The sequence below is a fragment of the Myotis lucifugus genome, unplaced genomic scaffold (assembly GCF_000147115.1).
Source record: "Myotis lucifugus unplaced genomic scaffold, Myoluc2.0 scaffold_176, whole genome shotgun sequence".
Lineage (NCBI taxonomy): Eukaryota > Metazoa > Chordata > Mammalia > Chiroptera > Vespertilionidae > Myotis > Myotis lucifugus.
The window spans coordinates 647,777-663,457 of NW_005871224.1; the positions used below are offsets into that span (position 1 = coordinate 647,777).

The window sequence follows — 15,681 nt, forward strand, 5'->3', positions numbered from 1 at the left end:
CTAAGTTTGTGAACACAAAATTTAATGCATTTTCAATAAAGAAGCATTTTTCAGAGCAAACTCCATTAAGCTAATTTAATTCCTAGATTGATGTCTTGCATAGCATAGTTAAATTGTTTTCATTTTTTTTTTGTAAACTATTTTCACTGTGATCAATTCTTTGGCGTTTAAATTTTATAAGGCTTTGATTCATTGATCAACATTCAAACCATAACAAATTTTACTGATTTATAACTTCTGCTCTTTTGACATTTCTTTTGTGGTGATTATTTCCACAAGTCCAGTGCATCTGGGTCAAAATTGTGCAGAGATCCAAAACTGGCCAAGAAGACTGGAGTCATCTATGGATTCTTAGTCAATTACAAATTTCACCCTGTGTGCTTTCAGCTGTTGTGAGTTTAATTTGTGTTAATTATTTCTACCAGTAATAGTCACTGTGAATTGGATTTTAAAAAGACTGATGGCTAATATTTACTTTTTAACTGAGACAATGCCGAGCAATTTTGAAAACAGTGACAGAGATAGAGGGAGGAAGCAAGGGAGGGAGAGGGAGAGGGAGGAAATGATACAGATGGAGGTAAGCACCCAGTAAAACAAAGACAGGGAGAGAGAAAGAGAGATCGAAGGGAAAGAACAAGGAAGAGAGTGAGGAAAATACATAGTACGACTCAGAGAGGGAAAGAATAGGAGGGAGATGGACTTACAGGGATAGAATAAGAGACAAAAAGAGGGAGGGAAGGATGGAGACACACAGGGTGGAGGAGAGGGGGAGGGAGAGGGGGAGAAGAGAAAACACACACTTCACCTATTGACTAAGAAGCTCAAAAACAAGAAAGAGTTAAAATGATACGGCAAACTCCTGCTTTGTTTGTTAGATTTCACATTAGACCCAAACTAACCATGTCCAAGGAGTTGATAGATCATGTAATGTAGTCTTTTTAATTTTGGGGAAGCCTTGCTAAAGGGTTTCCCAAATCTGAGGGCGAGTCCTTGGCTGGCATGTAGAGTCAGAGGAACAACACACAGGAAGGTGGGCAGGTCTGTGTACTTCTCTAAGCCTTGAATTCCCCATCTGACCAGAAGGAAAAGTCTCTCCCACATGATTGTACACCGGTTAAGGGGATTTGCCATGAATCTGCCACACATTTGCTATGAATATGCTGGGTGAATTATAAAGCACTATTCAAATGCTCTGCTGACACTACAACTCATGTTCTGTCTGACACAGAAAAAGTATTGATTCCTCCTGGAATGTAAATATTTTATAGAGCTCCTTAGAATATAATCCTCAAGAGTTGGGATCAGAGCTGACCATTTACTGCAAATCCCAAGGTGCACAGTAGACAATAAAGAATGCTAAAACTGTTTTCTGTGTTCAGGCTTTTCTTAATGTTTACCATGGGCCAGACAGTGTGCTCTTTGCCTCCATAATGCATTTAATCCATACAATGGACTCCTACATGGAGGAACCAAAATTAGCGCCATTTTATAAAAGGGAAAATGGGGTTTAAGAGGTTCATTTGTCCAAGGTCCCAAAACTGGGCATTAGCAGGGAGAGAATTTGAATTTTGCGCATTATACTGGTAGCGGTAAGTGATGCTGCAGAGCTTGTCATACACGAGCGCTACAAGGCAGGGAATCTCAAGGGCCAGAAAACATGAAAATGAAAGAGATAATGGAAAAAGAATCAATGTTTGAAAAAAACTTATGTGTCAGACACAGTGCTGGGTACTTTCCCTCAGTCAATTCATTCAATTGTCAAATCGGAGCCAGGGTAGGAAACTAGGTATTTCTCGCTCCAAAGTCCGTGTTCTGCACGAGGAGGCCACTCAGAAAACAAATCAATCAATCAATCAACTGGCAGAACAGGACTACAATTTTCAAGACAGTTTGAATACTTTGACCCAGAAATTCTACTTCTTGTGATCATTCCTAGAGATCCATGTGCGGAAGTGTACAAAGGACTCATCGAGGTTTTTAACACAGACACCTGACTAATATCCCCCAGAGGGAAATGGTTAAGTAAGCTGTGGTGCATGCATTCCATGGAATTGTTCCCAGCAGTCAGAGAGAAGGAAGGCAAAGACACCTACAGATATGGAGAGCTCTTCAGAACATATGATTAATTGGAAACCAAACTGCAGCATATTGCAAGTTTGATAGCATCCCATAGAATGGAGTTTCATGAGTATGCGTAGACATATGAGTATATGCCAATATGTAACAAAGGTCTAGGACAGTGATGGCAAACCTATGACACGCGTGTCAGAGGTGACACGCGAACTCATTTTTTTGGTTGATTTTTCTTTGTTAAACGGCATTTAAATATATAAAATAAATATCAAAAATATAAGTCTTTGTTTTACTATGGTTGCAAAGATCAAAAAATTTCTATATGTGACACGGCACCAGAGTTAAGTTAGGGTTTTTCAAAATGCTGACACGCTGAGCTCAAAAGGTTCGCATCACTGGTCTAGGAGAAAGGACATGAAAGCAGAGAGTAGTGCTTACCTGGTTGTGGGGGTGGTTTGGGATTGGGACATGGTCAGGAGATGCTTATATTTGTATTTTTCATTTTTTACCTGAGAATATATTTTCAATGGGAAGCAATACAGCACAGTGGTTAGGAGCGCAAATGCTAGAGCCAGTTCAAATCCCAGCTCTGAAGCTAACCAGCACTTGCCTGGACCAGTGACTTACCCCTCTGCATGACAGATTATATATGTATTTCAGAGAGGAAGGGAGAGGGAGAAAGAGGTAGAAACAATGATGCGAGAATCATTGTTTGGCTGCCTCCTGCACGCCTCCTACTGGAGATCAAGCCCGCAACCCGGGCATGTGCCCTTGACCAGAATAGAAACCGGGACCCTTTAGTCTCCAGTCTGACGTTCTATCCACTGAGCAAAACCAGCTAGGGCTGCGTGACAGTTTCTGTTAGATTTCACCTTAGACCCAAAGAACCATGTCCAAGCAGTTGACAGATCATGTCATTTTTCAGATGAGGGAACTGAGGCCCAGAGATGTACCTAATGGAGATGTTGGGCCTCCCATCCTCAGGGGCCGCTGTGAAAATTGAATGAGGAATAGATAAAGTGCTTATAACCGCGCCTGACACAGAGTGAGGATCACCAAACAACTGAGATGAAGAGGCTGGGTGGGGGAGGCACAGAAAACCAGCCAGCACAGTGATCACATCCCTCGATGGTGAGGGGTTCATGCGCAAGAGCCGTATTGCACACGTGTGCACTGAGCAGCCAGTGTGTATGGCGTCACTCCCAGCAGCACCTGCTCTGTGGAGCCCGAGCACTGAGGCCTCGCCCCACCCAGACACCAGAGGAGAGCCTTCTCTGCCTGTGCTGAGGTCGGACACCTGTCAGAGATGGTGCTGGGAAAACCACACTGTAACCCAGGTGACTGTTGAGGTTGAAGGGTCCCCTGCAAAATTCACGTCCACCTGAGACCTCAGAATGTGACCTTATTCAGAAATTGGGTCTTTGCACATGTCATTAGTTAAGGATCTTGAAATGAAATCATTTAGGAGGGTCCTAGATCCACTGACTTAGAAGAAGAATCATTTACAAGAAGAAGAGACACCCAGGACAGAAGGCCATATAGAGACAAATGCCGAGGCCAGAGTGATGCGGCCACAAGCCAAGGGAAGCTGGGAGCCCCCAGAAGCTGGACCAGGCAAGGAAGGATCCTCCCCTAGAGCCTTTGGAGGGAGCATGGCCCCATGTGACACGTTGAGTGTGGGTTTCTAGGAGAACTGTGAGAGAATACATTTCTATTGCTTTAAACCCCCAAGTTTGTGGGAACTTGTTATGGCAGCTTCAGGAAACGACTGCATGGGGGTCACCCGAAGGGGCAGGACCTGAGTTTCTATGACTTCTCCACGTGCATCTCTCTCTATAGAAGGAGTTGCCAGGGCAGGCACAGCTGTTCAGGGTTGGCCCTGGGCACCTACTAGGGGCTGTAAACCGGGTCTCCTAACCCGTGCTGTGGCCTTGCACAGCCTGAGCTAGCCCAGCCCCAGGAAAACTCACTCCTCTGCCTGCTGCCAGATCAAGACACGGCAAGAGACCACAAGCGGAGGCTGTAGCCCCTGGACCGTTTCAGCACCGGGGTCTGTGGGAGCCTGTTTACAATTTCCACAATAAAGAAAGGAAGCACAGCACTGAGATTTTCTGAATCTGAGCTGCGGGTGGGCCAAAGCAGCCACGTCCCTGGTCCTAGTTCTGCCACTTCATAACGAAGGTGCCTAACCCTCCCCTTCCAGGTTGGCGCTTGCCTGCAGGAGCAGAGTTACCCATCGTGGGTAGAAAGAGAAGTTGGGTCGAGTTTGAATGCTGGCTCCTCCCTCACTTAACCTTTGGACGAACTGTTTCTGCTCCCTGAGCCTCGGTTTCCTCTTTGGTAAAATGGAGAGAATTCTCTTTTGGCAGAGCTGAGTCGGGATGAAATGAGATCGCGTATCTGAAGTCCTCTGAAATGCTCAGCCATAAAAAAGAAGAGGCGGTCCCTAAGGAGAGGGAATCTCCAGGGAGCTCAGCTTCCTCAGTCTCCCCAGGAGGACCTTCCTGACCAGGTGGGTCCATATAGCAGGGCCCTTCTTTTGGCTTATTTTTCCCTGTGAGTTCATTTCTTTTCTCCATCTCAAAGGACGGAGAAATACTGCCCCTTTTAAAGCAGTTTAAGGCTTTCAAAGAAAAAAGAGAGACGTTTTCAAGTAAGAACAGAATTGGTTCTGGGGATTGTATAATAGCAGGCGATTGGAAACAGGCTAACTGTGCAATGTTCCAGGAACATACACATTTCCTATTTTAAGATGTGACTCCAAGCCTGGGCTCTGGAGCAGGTGTGACCTCAGATGTGCTATTGAATCTCTCTATGCCCATTTCCTCCCTTGTAAGTGGGCAGCATGCTAGTCATTGTCTCCTAGGGCTGTTATGAGGTTTAAACAAGATCATGCAGGCCCAACATTCAGAACAAATGCTATCAATTCATTAGAGATACCTCATCTTGTTCCCAAAACAACTCAGGTAGCTTACGCAAATTGCAGTAGAAAAGGTTTTAAACCTATGGATAAAGCCATTGGAGTTGGGTGAGATCAGAGGTGGAAAGTCCAAAAGCAGATCTTCAGGACATAAGCTCTTCCCAGTTGCTAACAGAGAGGATCATAAATAAAGCTCTGAATTATGTAGTAGCCCAAGCAAAAGGAAAACTGTTAAGTAGGTTCGGGAATCATGTTGTCCACAAGATAAAAGCCTGCCTTATAGTGAAGAAAAACAATGCCGTTCGCAGCACAGAAGTCTGAGAAACGATGTCGGATGAGGATGACACTCTCGACAAATTAGTCTACCATAACGGTAACAGCAAAGCTTGCAAAAAAGGACTGCCTCTTGTAGGGCCCTCCAGTGTCAGTCCAGGTCTGATGAAAACGCAGAGCAGCACACGTTAATGAATATTCCCCCAGCTCAACGAAATATCACCTAGTCATTAAATGTGGAAACTGTCCAAAAAAATGGTACAGAGTTAACTGAGGAAAGCAAAACAGACTTGCACACGTGCTGATTCAACGTGTGTAAACATGTGGACAGATACCCAAAGGCAATGCAGGAAGAAAGGAAGAATTATGTTCAGAAGAAACATTTTTTCCTGATTAGTAGGAAAATGTGTTACATATAAAGATATATGAAAAGGACCATGATCCTAACCATCTAGCAAGATTTCTGATAACATTTTGATGTATTTCATTTTAGCCTCCTCTCTTCTCCTCCCTCTTTCCATCTCCGAGTTTACAGAATTGAGATCCCCCTTTATTTAATCCCCCATTTTTTTCTATTTTGAATGCTTTATGGGTGGCTTTGAAATTCTGTTACTATCATTTTAATAGAATTTAACAAGAAATAATTCTAAGTACCAAAAAAAAAGATGTCTGTGCTTTCCTGAGCTTTTATTGAGGAAAAGAATTCCTAAGTCTATGAAGTGGTAGCAATTATTTTGGAGCTTTAGTTGCAGTGCGGGGGTGGATCTCAGAAACCAGGTCATTGTCGATCTGATTTTCTCTGGAGATGATGCTAGCCCATTTAGGAGAACAGCTCACTGAACCCTGATGCCTATGCCCGCTTTCGAACTCAGCCGCTGAAAATGAACCCTCCGAGTTTGATTCTGCTTGACTGATAAAATACAGCTAATAAAACCTGCTCCAACAGTATCCTTGAGAGAACTTCCTCTGCATAACAACTAACTTCACTGAGGACCTTTCTGCCTTCATGGTCTACCTTTGCCTTGGAAATTTCTACATCCCTGCATCAGTTTCTTTTGAGGATGGAAATGAGGATTCTGTGATCTTGTCAACTCTCAGGTCATCAATGAATACATATATATTATGTCATATATGTATATTGTATACAATATTAAGCGTGCATGTATCTGATTATATTAAATACATATCCTCAGTTCCCAATTCTCCCCTAAACTCAAATCTCACATATCTAACTGCTTATAGGCATTGCCAAGTGAGGAGGCAAGCCTACCTCCTACACTTAATCGTGCTACAATGTAGTTACTCAGTTAAACAGCCTGTTTGTTGGGTAATGAGTTAACCTTGCGGAACCTCAGGTTCTTCAGCTCTTAAAGGAGATAAGAGTGGTACCCAGCTCATAGGAGTGCTCTGAGGATTTAATGAGATGATGCATGCGAAGCGCTCAGGGCTTCATGTCACAAATTGGGAGGTTCCAATAAATGCAAAGATGATGAGGAAATATGATGTTGTCCCAAAGGCGCCTCCAACTTAACATGCTCAAACCTAAACTCATGTTCCTCTATGCCCCTGCTTCTCCTGAAATGCCCTTTCTCTTTCTTGTTCTGCCCACTCCACTGAGAACACCATGTCTCGGTATTTACCTAACGAACCTCTCAAAGCCCAGGCACTACCTGTACCTGAGTCACTAGAAGTGCTCATCAAAACATGGATCCCCGGACCCTGCAGGCTTTCAGAATCTGTGCTCTCAAACAGGAGCTCCAGGCCCACCTTTGCTATGAAGACAGGTCTAACACTCACAGGTAGATGTGACCACCCCCTCCTTTCAATGATGTATATAAATACATCATTGCATACAATTTGAACCTTGCAAAACAATGCTTATTGGTCAAAAGACAGCCCTGCCTTCTAATTCTCTCAAAGGAATCAATGTAAAAAAAAATCCAAAGACGCTTGTCTTTGAGCTGGAAATAATATCAGATAGGAAACTGAGGGGTCGGAGGGCTGAAGATTGATGCTTCTGAAAGAAATGGGGACTTTTTCAGAAATATTTATACAAATGATTGTACATAAAATCAATTAAAATTAAAAAGTCATCCCACTGTGTCTTGAAATATGAGGCTCCTTGGAGTCCTAGGGATGTTGATAGTTTCATTTAAATCTGGCATGAGTGCTATGCTTGCAGTTTCGCCCACTTGCCAAAACTTCTTGGAGAACATTGGCTCCTGATGACTGAGCATTTGTAAATCTAAATCTGTCGCCGCTCATTTCAGCTTCAGTTCCCTCTTCTAGAGCAGATGTTCCCAAATCTGATTAGCGCACAGCAGAATCAACTGAGGAGCTTGTGAGAGCATGCAGATTCCCGGGCTATGCCCTCCCCAAATCTAAATCTGTGGGGTTCAGTATCAACATTTTTTAAAATATATTTTTATTGATATCAGAGAGGAAGGGAGAGGGAGAGAGAGAGAGAGAGAAACATCAATGATGAGAGCATTGATCAGCTTCCTCCTACACGCCCCCTACTGGGGATTGATCCCGCAACCCGGGCATGTGCCCTGACTGGGAATAGAACCGTGACCTTCTGCTGTGTAGGTCGATGCTCAATCACTGAGCCACACCAGCTGGGTCAGGATCAACGTTTTTACTAGCACCCCCACTGCTTCAGATTCAGGCTAGGACTTGAGAAACACTGGTCTAGAAGCCTGGGGTCACGAACAGCTCATCCCCATTGGTTCAGGAGCGCCCCCCATGTCACAATAGGCCTATTCCTTAAAAATCCCATTTCTGTCAATGTTGGTACATCAGATCCTATTTTCTCACTGATTTCCCTGATAATTTCGGTAACTGAACGCTTTAACTGGAATGCATTTCATTGTTAATTGAAATTTATTATACATTTAAATTAGCAATGAAACTGAACTGCTTAGTTCCAATTTTCTTGCTGCCTATGTTCTTCTTAAAAGCAATTTTGGATCCCATTGATAAACATTTGGTTGACTTAATCTTTATGTGCTATCTCAATAAAATGTGATTATTGAGCCCCTTTAGAACCTTTCAAATTTTAGCAAGAATCAAAATCACCCATAGCAGGGGGCGGGGGATGCTTGTTAAAATGCAGATTTGTGGCTCCATCCCTGGAGAGAAGGTTCTGTGTTGGGCCCAAATGTTAACAGTGATGAAGGTAGGGTTAATCCCCTGGCCAGGTTTGAAGATGCTCAGCTTTCCAGCTTTGATCTAAATCCTCTCTGCAAAACCGACAGCCGTTTATATATATAGTATGTCTGGATTTTGAATTTGTAAGAGCTTAAATAAGTGTTCAACAGAAATAAAAGAATCTTAGAACTATTTTCAGAGGATGAAGATTCCAGTCCTGTCACTATTTACATGGGGAAACTGAGGCTCAGAGAGATAACACTTGTCCAAAGCCACAGCTTGCTAATGAGAGAGCCAAGATTCGAACCAAGCTGGGACTCTCATTCCGAAGCCCCTCTTGTGTTCTAGACTCTTCCAAGAAGTTACAATCTATGAAGGAGCCGTCCCATCTTACTGACCCTGGTGCACATATGCACAAGTAACAGGTGGATGTCGCTGAGACTTGTGGGTGGCGGGGTGGGACCCAACAGCTGGGATATGTGCTCTAGGATGTCGAACTCAAGGCTTACTGGATTTTAGGCTATTAGGGAGATTAACAATTCAGGAGCATATGAGCACCCACCTCTACCTTCCAGAGGGATGGAACCTTCCAGAGCTGCTGCATGTAGTGAAGGAGGCAAATGGCTATTTTTAAAAGCTGGTGTTGAGTCCATGAGGAGTTCATTTTATTATGTATTATTCCTCATTATACTTACTCTTGCGAAATTATTTTATCATACATGTCATATTTAAAATAATATATTTCCTAATGAAAAATGTAAAAAGGAAACAAGATGTGAGAGGGAAGACAAAGAACTCCAAGTGTGGCAAAGTAGACACTTGAGGGACAGAAGTGGAGATGAGCAGACGTGGTCGGCATGGTCTGTCTGATCTTGTGCTGTTCTGTGGTGGCCATTCTCAGGATGGGGTTCTCGTTGTCATATGAGGAGTTGGAGTCCTATGTCACACTCTACACCCAGAAAAATTCTAAATAGTAGAAATGCAACCAAAATAGAAAGAAACAGGAGAAAACTATTTTGTAGCCTCAGAGTGAAGAGGGTTTTTGAATTTCGACCTGAAATCTAGAGGCCATAAAAAAGGACTGGGAAATGTGACCACAAAATATAATAGTCTGCTCAGAAAAAATATACCATCCGCAAGCTCAAAAGACAGACAAAACAACTGGGGAAAAACATTTGTAATCATACCACAGATTTCTACTACAGAAATTACTAGTAAGGGGGAGAAAAACAACAAACCAATAGAAAAAAATAATGTTCATGAAAAGACCACAGTGGAAACAAATAAAAACCATTCCCATGGCTAAGAAGGAAAGGGATATAAAATGTGTCTTTTTGATATCTACTAAAATTGAACATACATTTTATAGCTTAGCAATTCCGGTCTCAGGTATATACCAAGATAAATGCACTCACTTGTGCAACAAAAGACATGCGAGAATGCCTTTCGAAACATCACTCTTAATAGCCTCATATGGGACACTACGCAAATGTTCATCTAGATTTAAAGAAATAGATGAATTTGTAGTGTATCCCCACAATGAAATTCTATACAGCAATGAGAATGAGAGAACTGGAGTGATATGCAACCATCTCATAAACAGAATGTTGAGCTAAAAGAAGACAAACAAATAAAAAAAAACATATGGTATGCTTTTATTTATATGTTAGAATCACAGGGAAAAAGAATCTACTTTAGAAGAGACGATGGTCCATGGAAAATAGTGACTGGAAAAGGCTGTGGTTGGCTGGGTGGGGTGTGGGAGAGTTCTGGGGTTTGATGATGTCTTGTTAATTGACCTTGATGGTCAGTTTGTACAAAGCCATCAAACATATTTCCTACATTTTTTGGTTAATCCTCACCCATGGATATTTTTTCCATTGATTTTTTTTAGAGAGAGTGGAAAGGAGAGGGAGAGACACAGAGAGAGAAACATTGATGTCAGAGACACATATTGAATGGCTGACTCCCAGACGCACTCCAACGGGGGCTGGGGATGGAGCCTGCAGCTGAGGTCCATGCCCTTAACTGGAATCAAACCCGAGACCCTTCAGTCTGAGGGCCAACGCTCTAACCACTGAGCAACCGGCTAAGGCTATTTTCTGCCTTTTTTTTAGCTCTATAAAACATTTTTAAAATCCCCTGCAAGCCAGAATGAGCAGTATGTCCATGAGTTTTGGGTAAGGAATGGACTCGAAATCCAAACACATGCTGTCCTAGCCCCTGTCAGGATACCAAAGAGATTCTGAGACTGGAAGGACAAACTGCTATCAGCCCAAGGTCCTGGGGAATTACGCAGAGACCTGGGCTTGGTGGTTCAGAGGAGGCCCCTCTGCCCCATCAGACACAGGGAGCATCGAGGCCTTTGCAGAGGGCCTGCGAGCAGCCTGAGCAGGAGCTGTGGACTCAGGAGAATGCACTGTAGTCACATTTCACTCGCCAGGAATCCCTGTGACTGGGACACTCCATGCAATTTAATTTTCTGGAGAGGCAAAACTTTCCTCATTAAACAGCTCCTTCATTTAAAACAGAATCATTTTTAGTGACACCCTTTCAAAAATGTATTCTGCATGTCCCTGATATTTTGGTAAGTCCACAGAATAGAACTGAACCTTTACACCAAGCTACAACACTAACAATCAGGTCAACTTTTTGTGCCAGGCGATTTCTGAAACGCTTGCCGGCACATTTGCTCACCAAACCCCTATCAATGAGTTCCTAGTAGTATTCCCATTTTATATATGAGGCTGAGAGCCATTGAAACACTGTCCAAGTTCACACAACAAGTAACAGCGGGGGAGGAGAAGTGTGCTCTAGCTCCACAGCCTAAACTCCTAACCACTGTGCTGTCTTTTCTTATAGCCTCAGGAATTTTGCATCTGCTACACTCCACATGCCACAGGTACACAAGAATATTAGGTTGAGCTCTCATTGCTTTTCTCTCCATATTACCTTTCTCCTTCATCAATGTTATACTGTTAGTTTTCACATAAAGCTACATCAAAAGCTTCTACCTAAAATCAGATAAAAATCTATAGCTCTATGTTTTCAAATAAACTCTCAATCTCCTTAGATCTTTCTGTGAAAGAAAGGAAGAAAGAAAGAAAGAAAGAAAGAAAGAAAGAAAGAAAGGAAGGAAGGAAGGAAGGAAGGAAGGAAGGAAGGAAGGAAGGAAGGAAGGAAGGAAGGAAGGAAGGAAGAAAGAAAGAAAGAAAGAAAGAAAGAAAGAAAGAAAGAAAGAAAGAAAGAAAGAAACGAAGGAAGGAAGAAAGAAAGGAGGGAGGGAGGGAGGGAGGGAGGGAGGGAGGGAGGAAGGAAGGAAGGAAGGAAGGAAGGAAGGAAGGAAGGAAGGAAGGAAGGAAGGAAGGAAGGAACCAAAATGGAGTCACTTATGCTAAGTCCCACATCAGCAAACCAAGACTTAATTGTGGTTTCAGCTTCTCCTAAGAATGTGACCTTTAACCAGTTGATCTGGAATTACCTGGTCCACACTAGTGAGGTAATCTGCCTGACTACCTGCCCTTCCCCAAAGGAAAGTGACCTTGCAGGAAATTATCCACTTTTTGCTAGAAACTTCTTTTCCTGCCCCCTTCTGCCAATTAAAGCCTTCCATTTTGCACAGCTCCTCGGAACTCCTTTCTAGTTGTTAGATGGGACGCTGCCCAATGTATGAATCACTGAATAAAGCCAATTAGATCTTTAACTAAACAGTGGGGTTCAAAACGAATCACCCCAAGATGTGCCACTCTGGCGTGCAGATTATTTTAAACTGAATACAATGGAGGCCCAGGAGGCTCCGAAGGAAACCTTGTCCTCGCCCTTTACTGCCTAAAAGAACCTGCTCTGGGGAAGGGGGTGTCAGCATAGGTAACTATAGTTAAGGTGACCAGGTGCACTAGACAGGGAGGAACCTACCAAAGCCCATTTGATCAAAGTCCTCCATGTCCCACTGTTTCAAGGTGGCCCAGCAAACCTTTGTTTACTAAACATTAACTTTTTTCATCCCCTTGTAAATTGCCTTAACTTCCTTTTGAAGTCCTGGCCCCTTCTCCCTTCCACCCCCCTTAGTCCAGAATGACACATATACCTCATTTTACCTCACTGCCCTTGGAATTTGCATGCTTATGTGAATTTCCCGTGTGCATGTATTAAACTTGATTTTCTCCTCTTAATCTGCCCATGTCCTTTTAATTATTCTACCAGTCAGAAGAACTAAAAGGAGCAGGAGAAGGTATTCAGTTGAATTCTGTTTTTTCACATTTCTATTTGGGTAAAATAGCCCATAGAGTTGGGCCAACTTCTTTATCAGTTTAAGAAACCCCACTGGCTCTCTGCATTTCAAAGTGTCCTGGATTTGCTTTTCCTTAACACAACTCAGAAGGAAACCTGTGGTGCTCATCAGATTAACAAAAGCGGCCCTTAACTGGGGTGCATCTGGCTGCCCAGCTCTCCAGAAAATATGCAGTGGGGGCAGATAAGGAGCAAGGCGTGCAGAGAGTCATTTTCTGTGAGGCTTATCAGCTAGCAGGCCTGCGGAGAAAAAGAAGCCACCATCCTTACCCTGTTTTCAAGCTGACCAAGGCGTCCTCTACTCCCTTCTGATTAAATTTGGTCATGTACTGATGCATGTAGGGGTAGTTATTCCGAATGTTTCTTTCCGTACTGCCATTGGGCACCGTGCCAAATCGAAAAGGTGGGGAATAGTCGTGAGGTCTCTGAAACTGGAGAGAGAGAGAAAGGAGAAGGAAGAGGAGAAGGAAAAGAAGTCAGCCATCACTTTGCCTTGTGTCAGGAGTTAAACATATGCATGCTTTAGCACAGCAAAAACACATTCAGTTTTGTGCTTTTTAATCACATCTCCCACTGGTCTGTGAGCTCCAGTGTCTGTCTTGTTCCATGCTCTTCCCCAGTACATACTGTCTGGGTACACAATAGATAACTTGCTGGACTGAACTTTTTGGTGCCATTGTATACAGTAGCCTAGTGGTGAGCACTGGGGACCTGGCAGAGCTCAGAAAATGTTGGTTGAGCAGGAATGAAGGTATTATTTTCATTCGGTTAATTTATCCATCTTATGATAAAACTAGAGGCCTGGTGCACAAAATTCGTGCACAGGTAGGGTCCCTAGGCATGGCCAGCGATCAGGGCCAATCAGGGCCTTCCGGCTGCTGGCTGGGGCCTTCCTTCCCCCGGCTGCCGCCCCCTGGTGGTCAGGACACATCATAGTGAGCAGTCAAACCCCGGGTCAGTCAAACTCCCGAGGGGATAATTTGCATATTAGACTTTTATTATATAGGATTTTCTGTGATCCCCACCAATCACTCTGAACTTCATTTACAATGACCTTCACCTCACCCAGAAATGATAAAGGGGAGCAGATTTTGCCACCCCAAAATATGTTTCTTTGCCATAAGGATCACTTGGGGTTGATTATTTTTTTAAAAAATCAGCAGACACAGGAGAAGCTCTGAAAACCAAGTAGAAGTTACCCTCCTGAGAGAGACATTTACATTTATGAGGAAAATCTCCGTTTGTAAGGGTGTCTTTCTTGCTGTACCTGGAAGAGGAAGATGACTAAGTCTCTAGGAACTCTTACCAATGGAAAAGGCAACTGACTTAAGTCTACATAACAAACATATCTTTGTTAACTGTGCTTTTCCTGGTAACCGCAGGTAATTGGTCTCTCCCTGAACATCTTTTGTCTTTATTTAGCTGGAAATGGTATTTAAGGTGGTAGCTTGGGCTATTTAAGGGAGTTACTCCATTTTCTTGGGTATCTTCTATGCATACAGGAGTTACACTTGTTATTAAATTTTTTTTGTTTTTTTCTCCTGTTAACCTGTCTCTTATAATTGGGGGGAGAGGGGCATTCTCAACCAGGAACCTAGGAGAATAGAGGAAAAATTATTTTTCTTTCCCTACAATAACTATATGTCATCACTGACTCATTCTCTACTCACTCATTCATCCATACATGCAATACTTATTGGAGGCCTAACATACTCTAGGCTTAATGATGACAGGCTCATGAACATATGTTAAGCTGATGTCCCTACTAAGCATTAGTTTCTTAGGGGTTCCCATGTTGTAAATGGAACCTCCAGCCTCCATGAAAGCTCACTGTCCATGCCCCACTAGTCTTCCATGATTGGCTGATACTGTCCATTTACAACTTCAGCATTTGGGGCAACCCAACTAGATTAGGAGTCCAGAGAACTGGGTCTGAGTCCCCAAAACACAATGAAAATCTAGAGGCAACACAGGCCAATGGCTACAATTCTAAGCTCGGGTCCACAGGTTGTAAAATCAGGTTCTATCACTTACAAACTGTGGGACCTTAGATAAGGCACTTTCTTCACACTGCCTCCATTTCTTTTCCACCTGTAAAGTGGGAAACATATCAGTACCTCTCCTTGAAGGTCAATGGGAAGGTCTAAAATTATAACATTTGTCAAGTAATTAGAATAGTGCCTGAAACAGAGTAAGCACTCAAAAATAAAGCTATTATTGTTTTCATTTTTACTGTCATTATGGGCAAAAAAGGAAGGTGGGCCTCCGTTTTTTGTGAAATATATAACTCTGAAAGTAGAAAGTGATGTAATGAGACAACGGGCTAAGGTCTAACTTCCATTGTTCCTCAGAGATCATGCTAGCAGCCCCTCCTCTTTCAGAGGCGAGGACCTTGAGACCCAGAGAGGAAAAAGACACCCAGCAATTCCATGGCAGGACCAGGGCTAGAATCCAGAGGCCCCTTGGACTTCCAGGCCAGCATGCCCTCCACGGAGCTGAGAACTGCCAGAGAAAGTGTGCAAGTTTACCTAAGAGTCCGGCCAACCAGATACATTATTCTCTTTTTCAGACTTCATTTCACTGTTAAAATTTCCAGTTAAAAACCATTTCCCCTAAATTAAGCTGCTGCTGCCTAATAAGCCGCCACAACAGGATTTGAGGGAAGTGGCCATACATCATCCAAAGGAGAGCCTCCTGAGGGTCGTTGTGGGGAGTGTGAGTGTGTGTGTGTGCACTCAACCCAGCCAACAGCAACTCAACTCATCACTGAAAGAGGAGGCCGAGCCCAGGCTAGCTCGCCGGGCAGCTGCCTGCTCTGGGAGACAGAGACAACAGTGGCAGTTCATAAATCTAGGTGTTGTAGCAGCCGCTCCCAACCTCCAGAGACATCCAGAGAGAGCCAATTTGACTCACTGCCTCCACTCCCCTCCCCATCTGTTGCAGAGGAGCCGAGGAGCTCTGTTAGAGTCCCTTTC

General features: G+C 43.4%; 1 protein-coding gene across 2 annotated transcripts in view; it reads right to left on the bottom strand.

Moving 5' to 3' along the window:
• Nucleotides 1-15,681, bottom strand: part of GRIN2A (glutamate ionotropic receptor NMDA type subunit 2A) — a 365,860-nt gene that overhangs the window by 40,607 nt on the left and 309,572 nt on the right. For both annotated transcript variants that reach the window (XM_006096328.3, XM_023760225.1), the window contains one exon: nt 12,977-13,137. In XM_006096328.3, the coding sequence (XP_006096390.1) occupies nt 12,977-13,137 (161 nt within the window). The remainder of the gene's footprint in view (nt 1-12,976; nt 13,138-15,681) is intronic.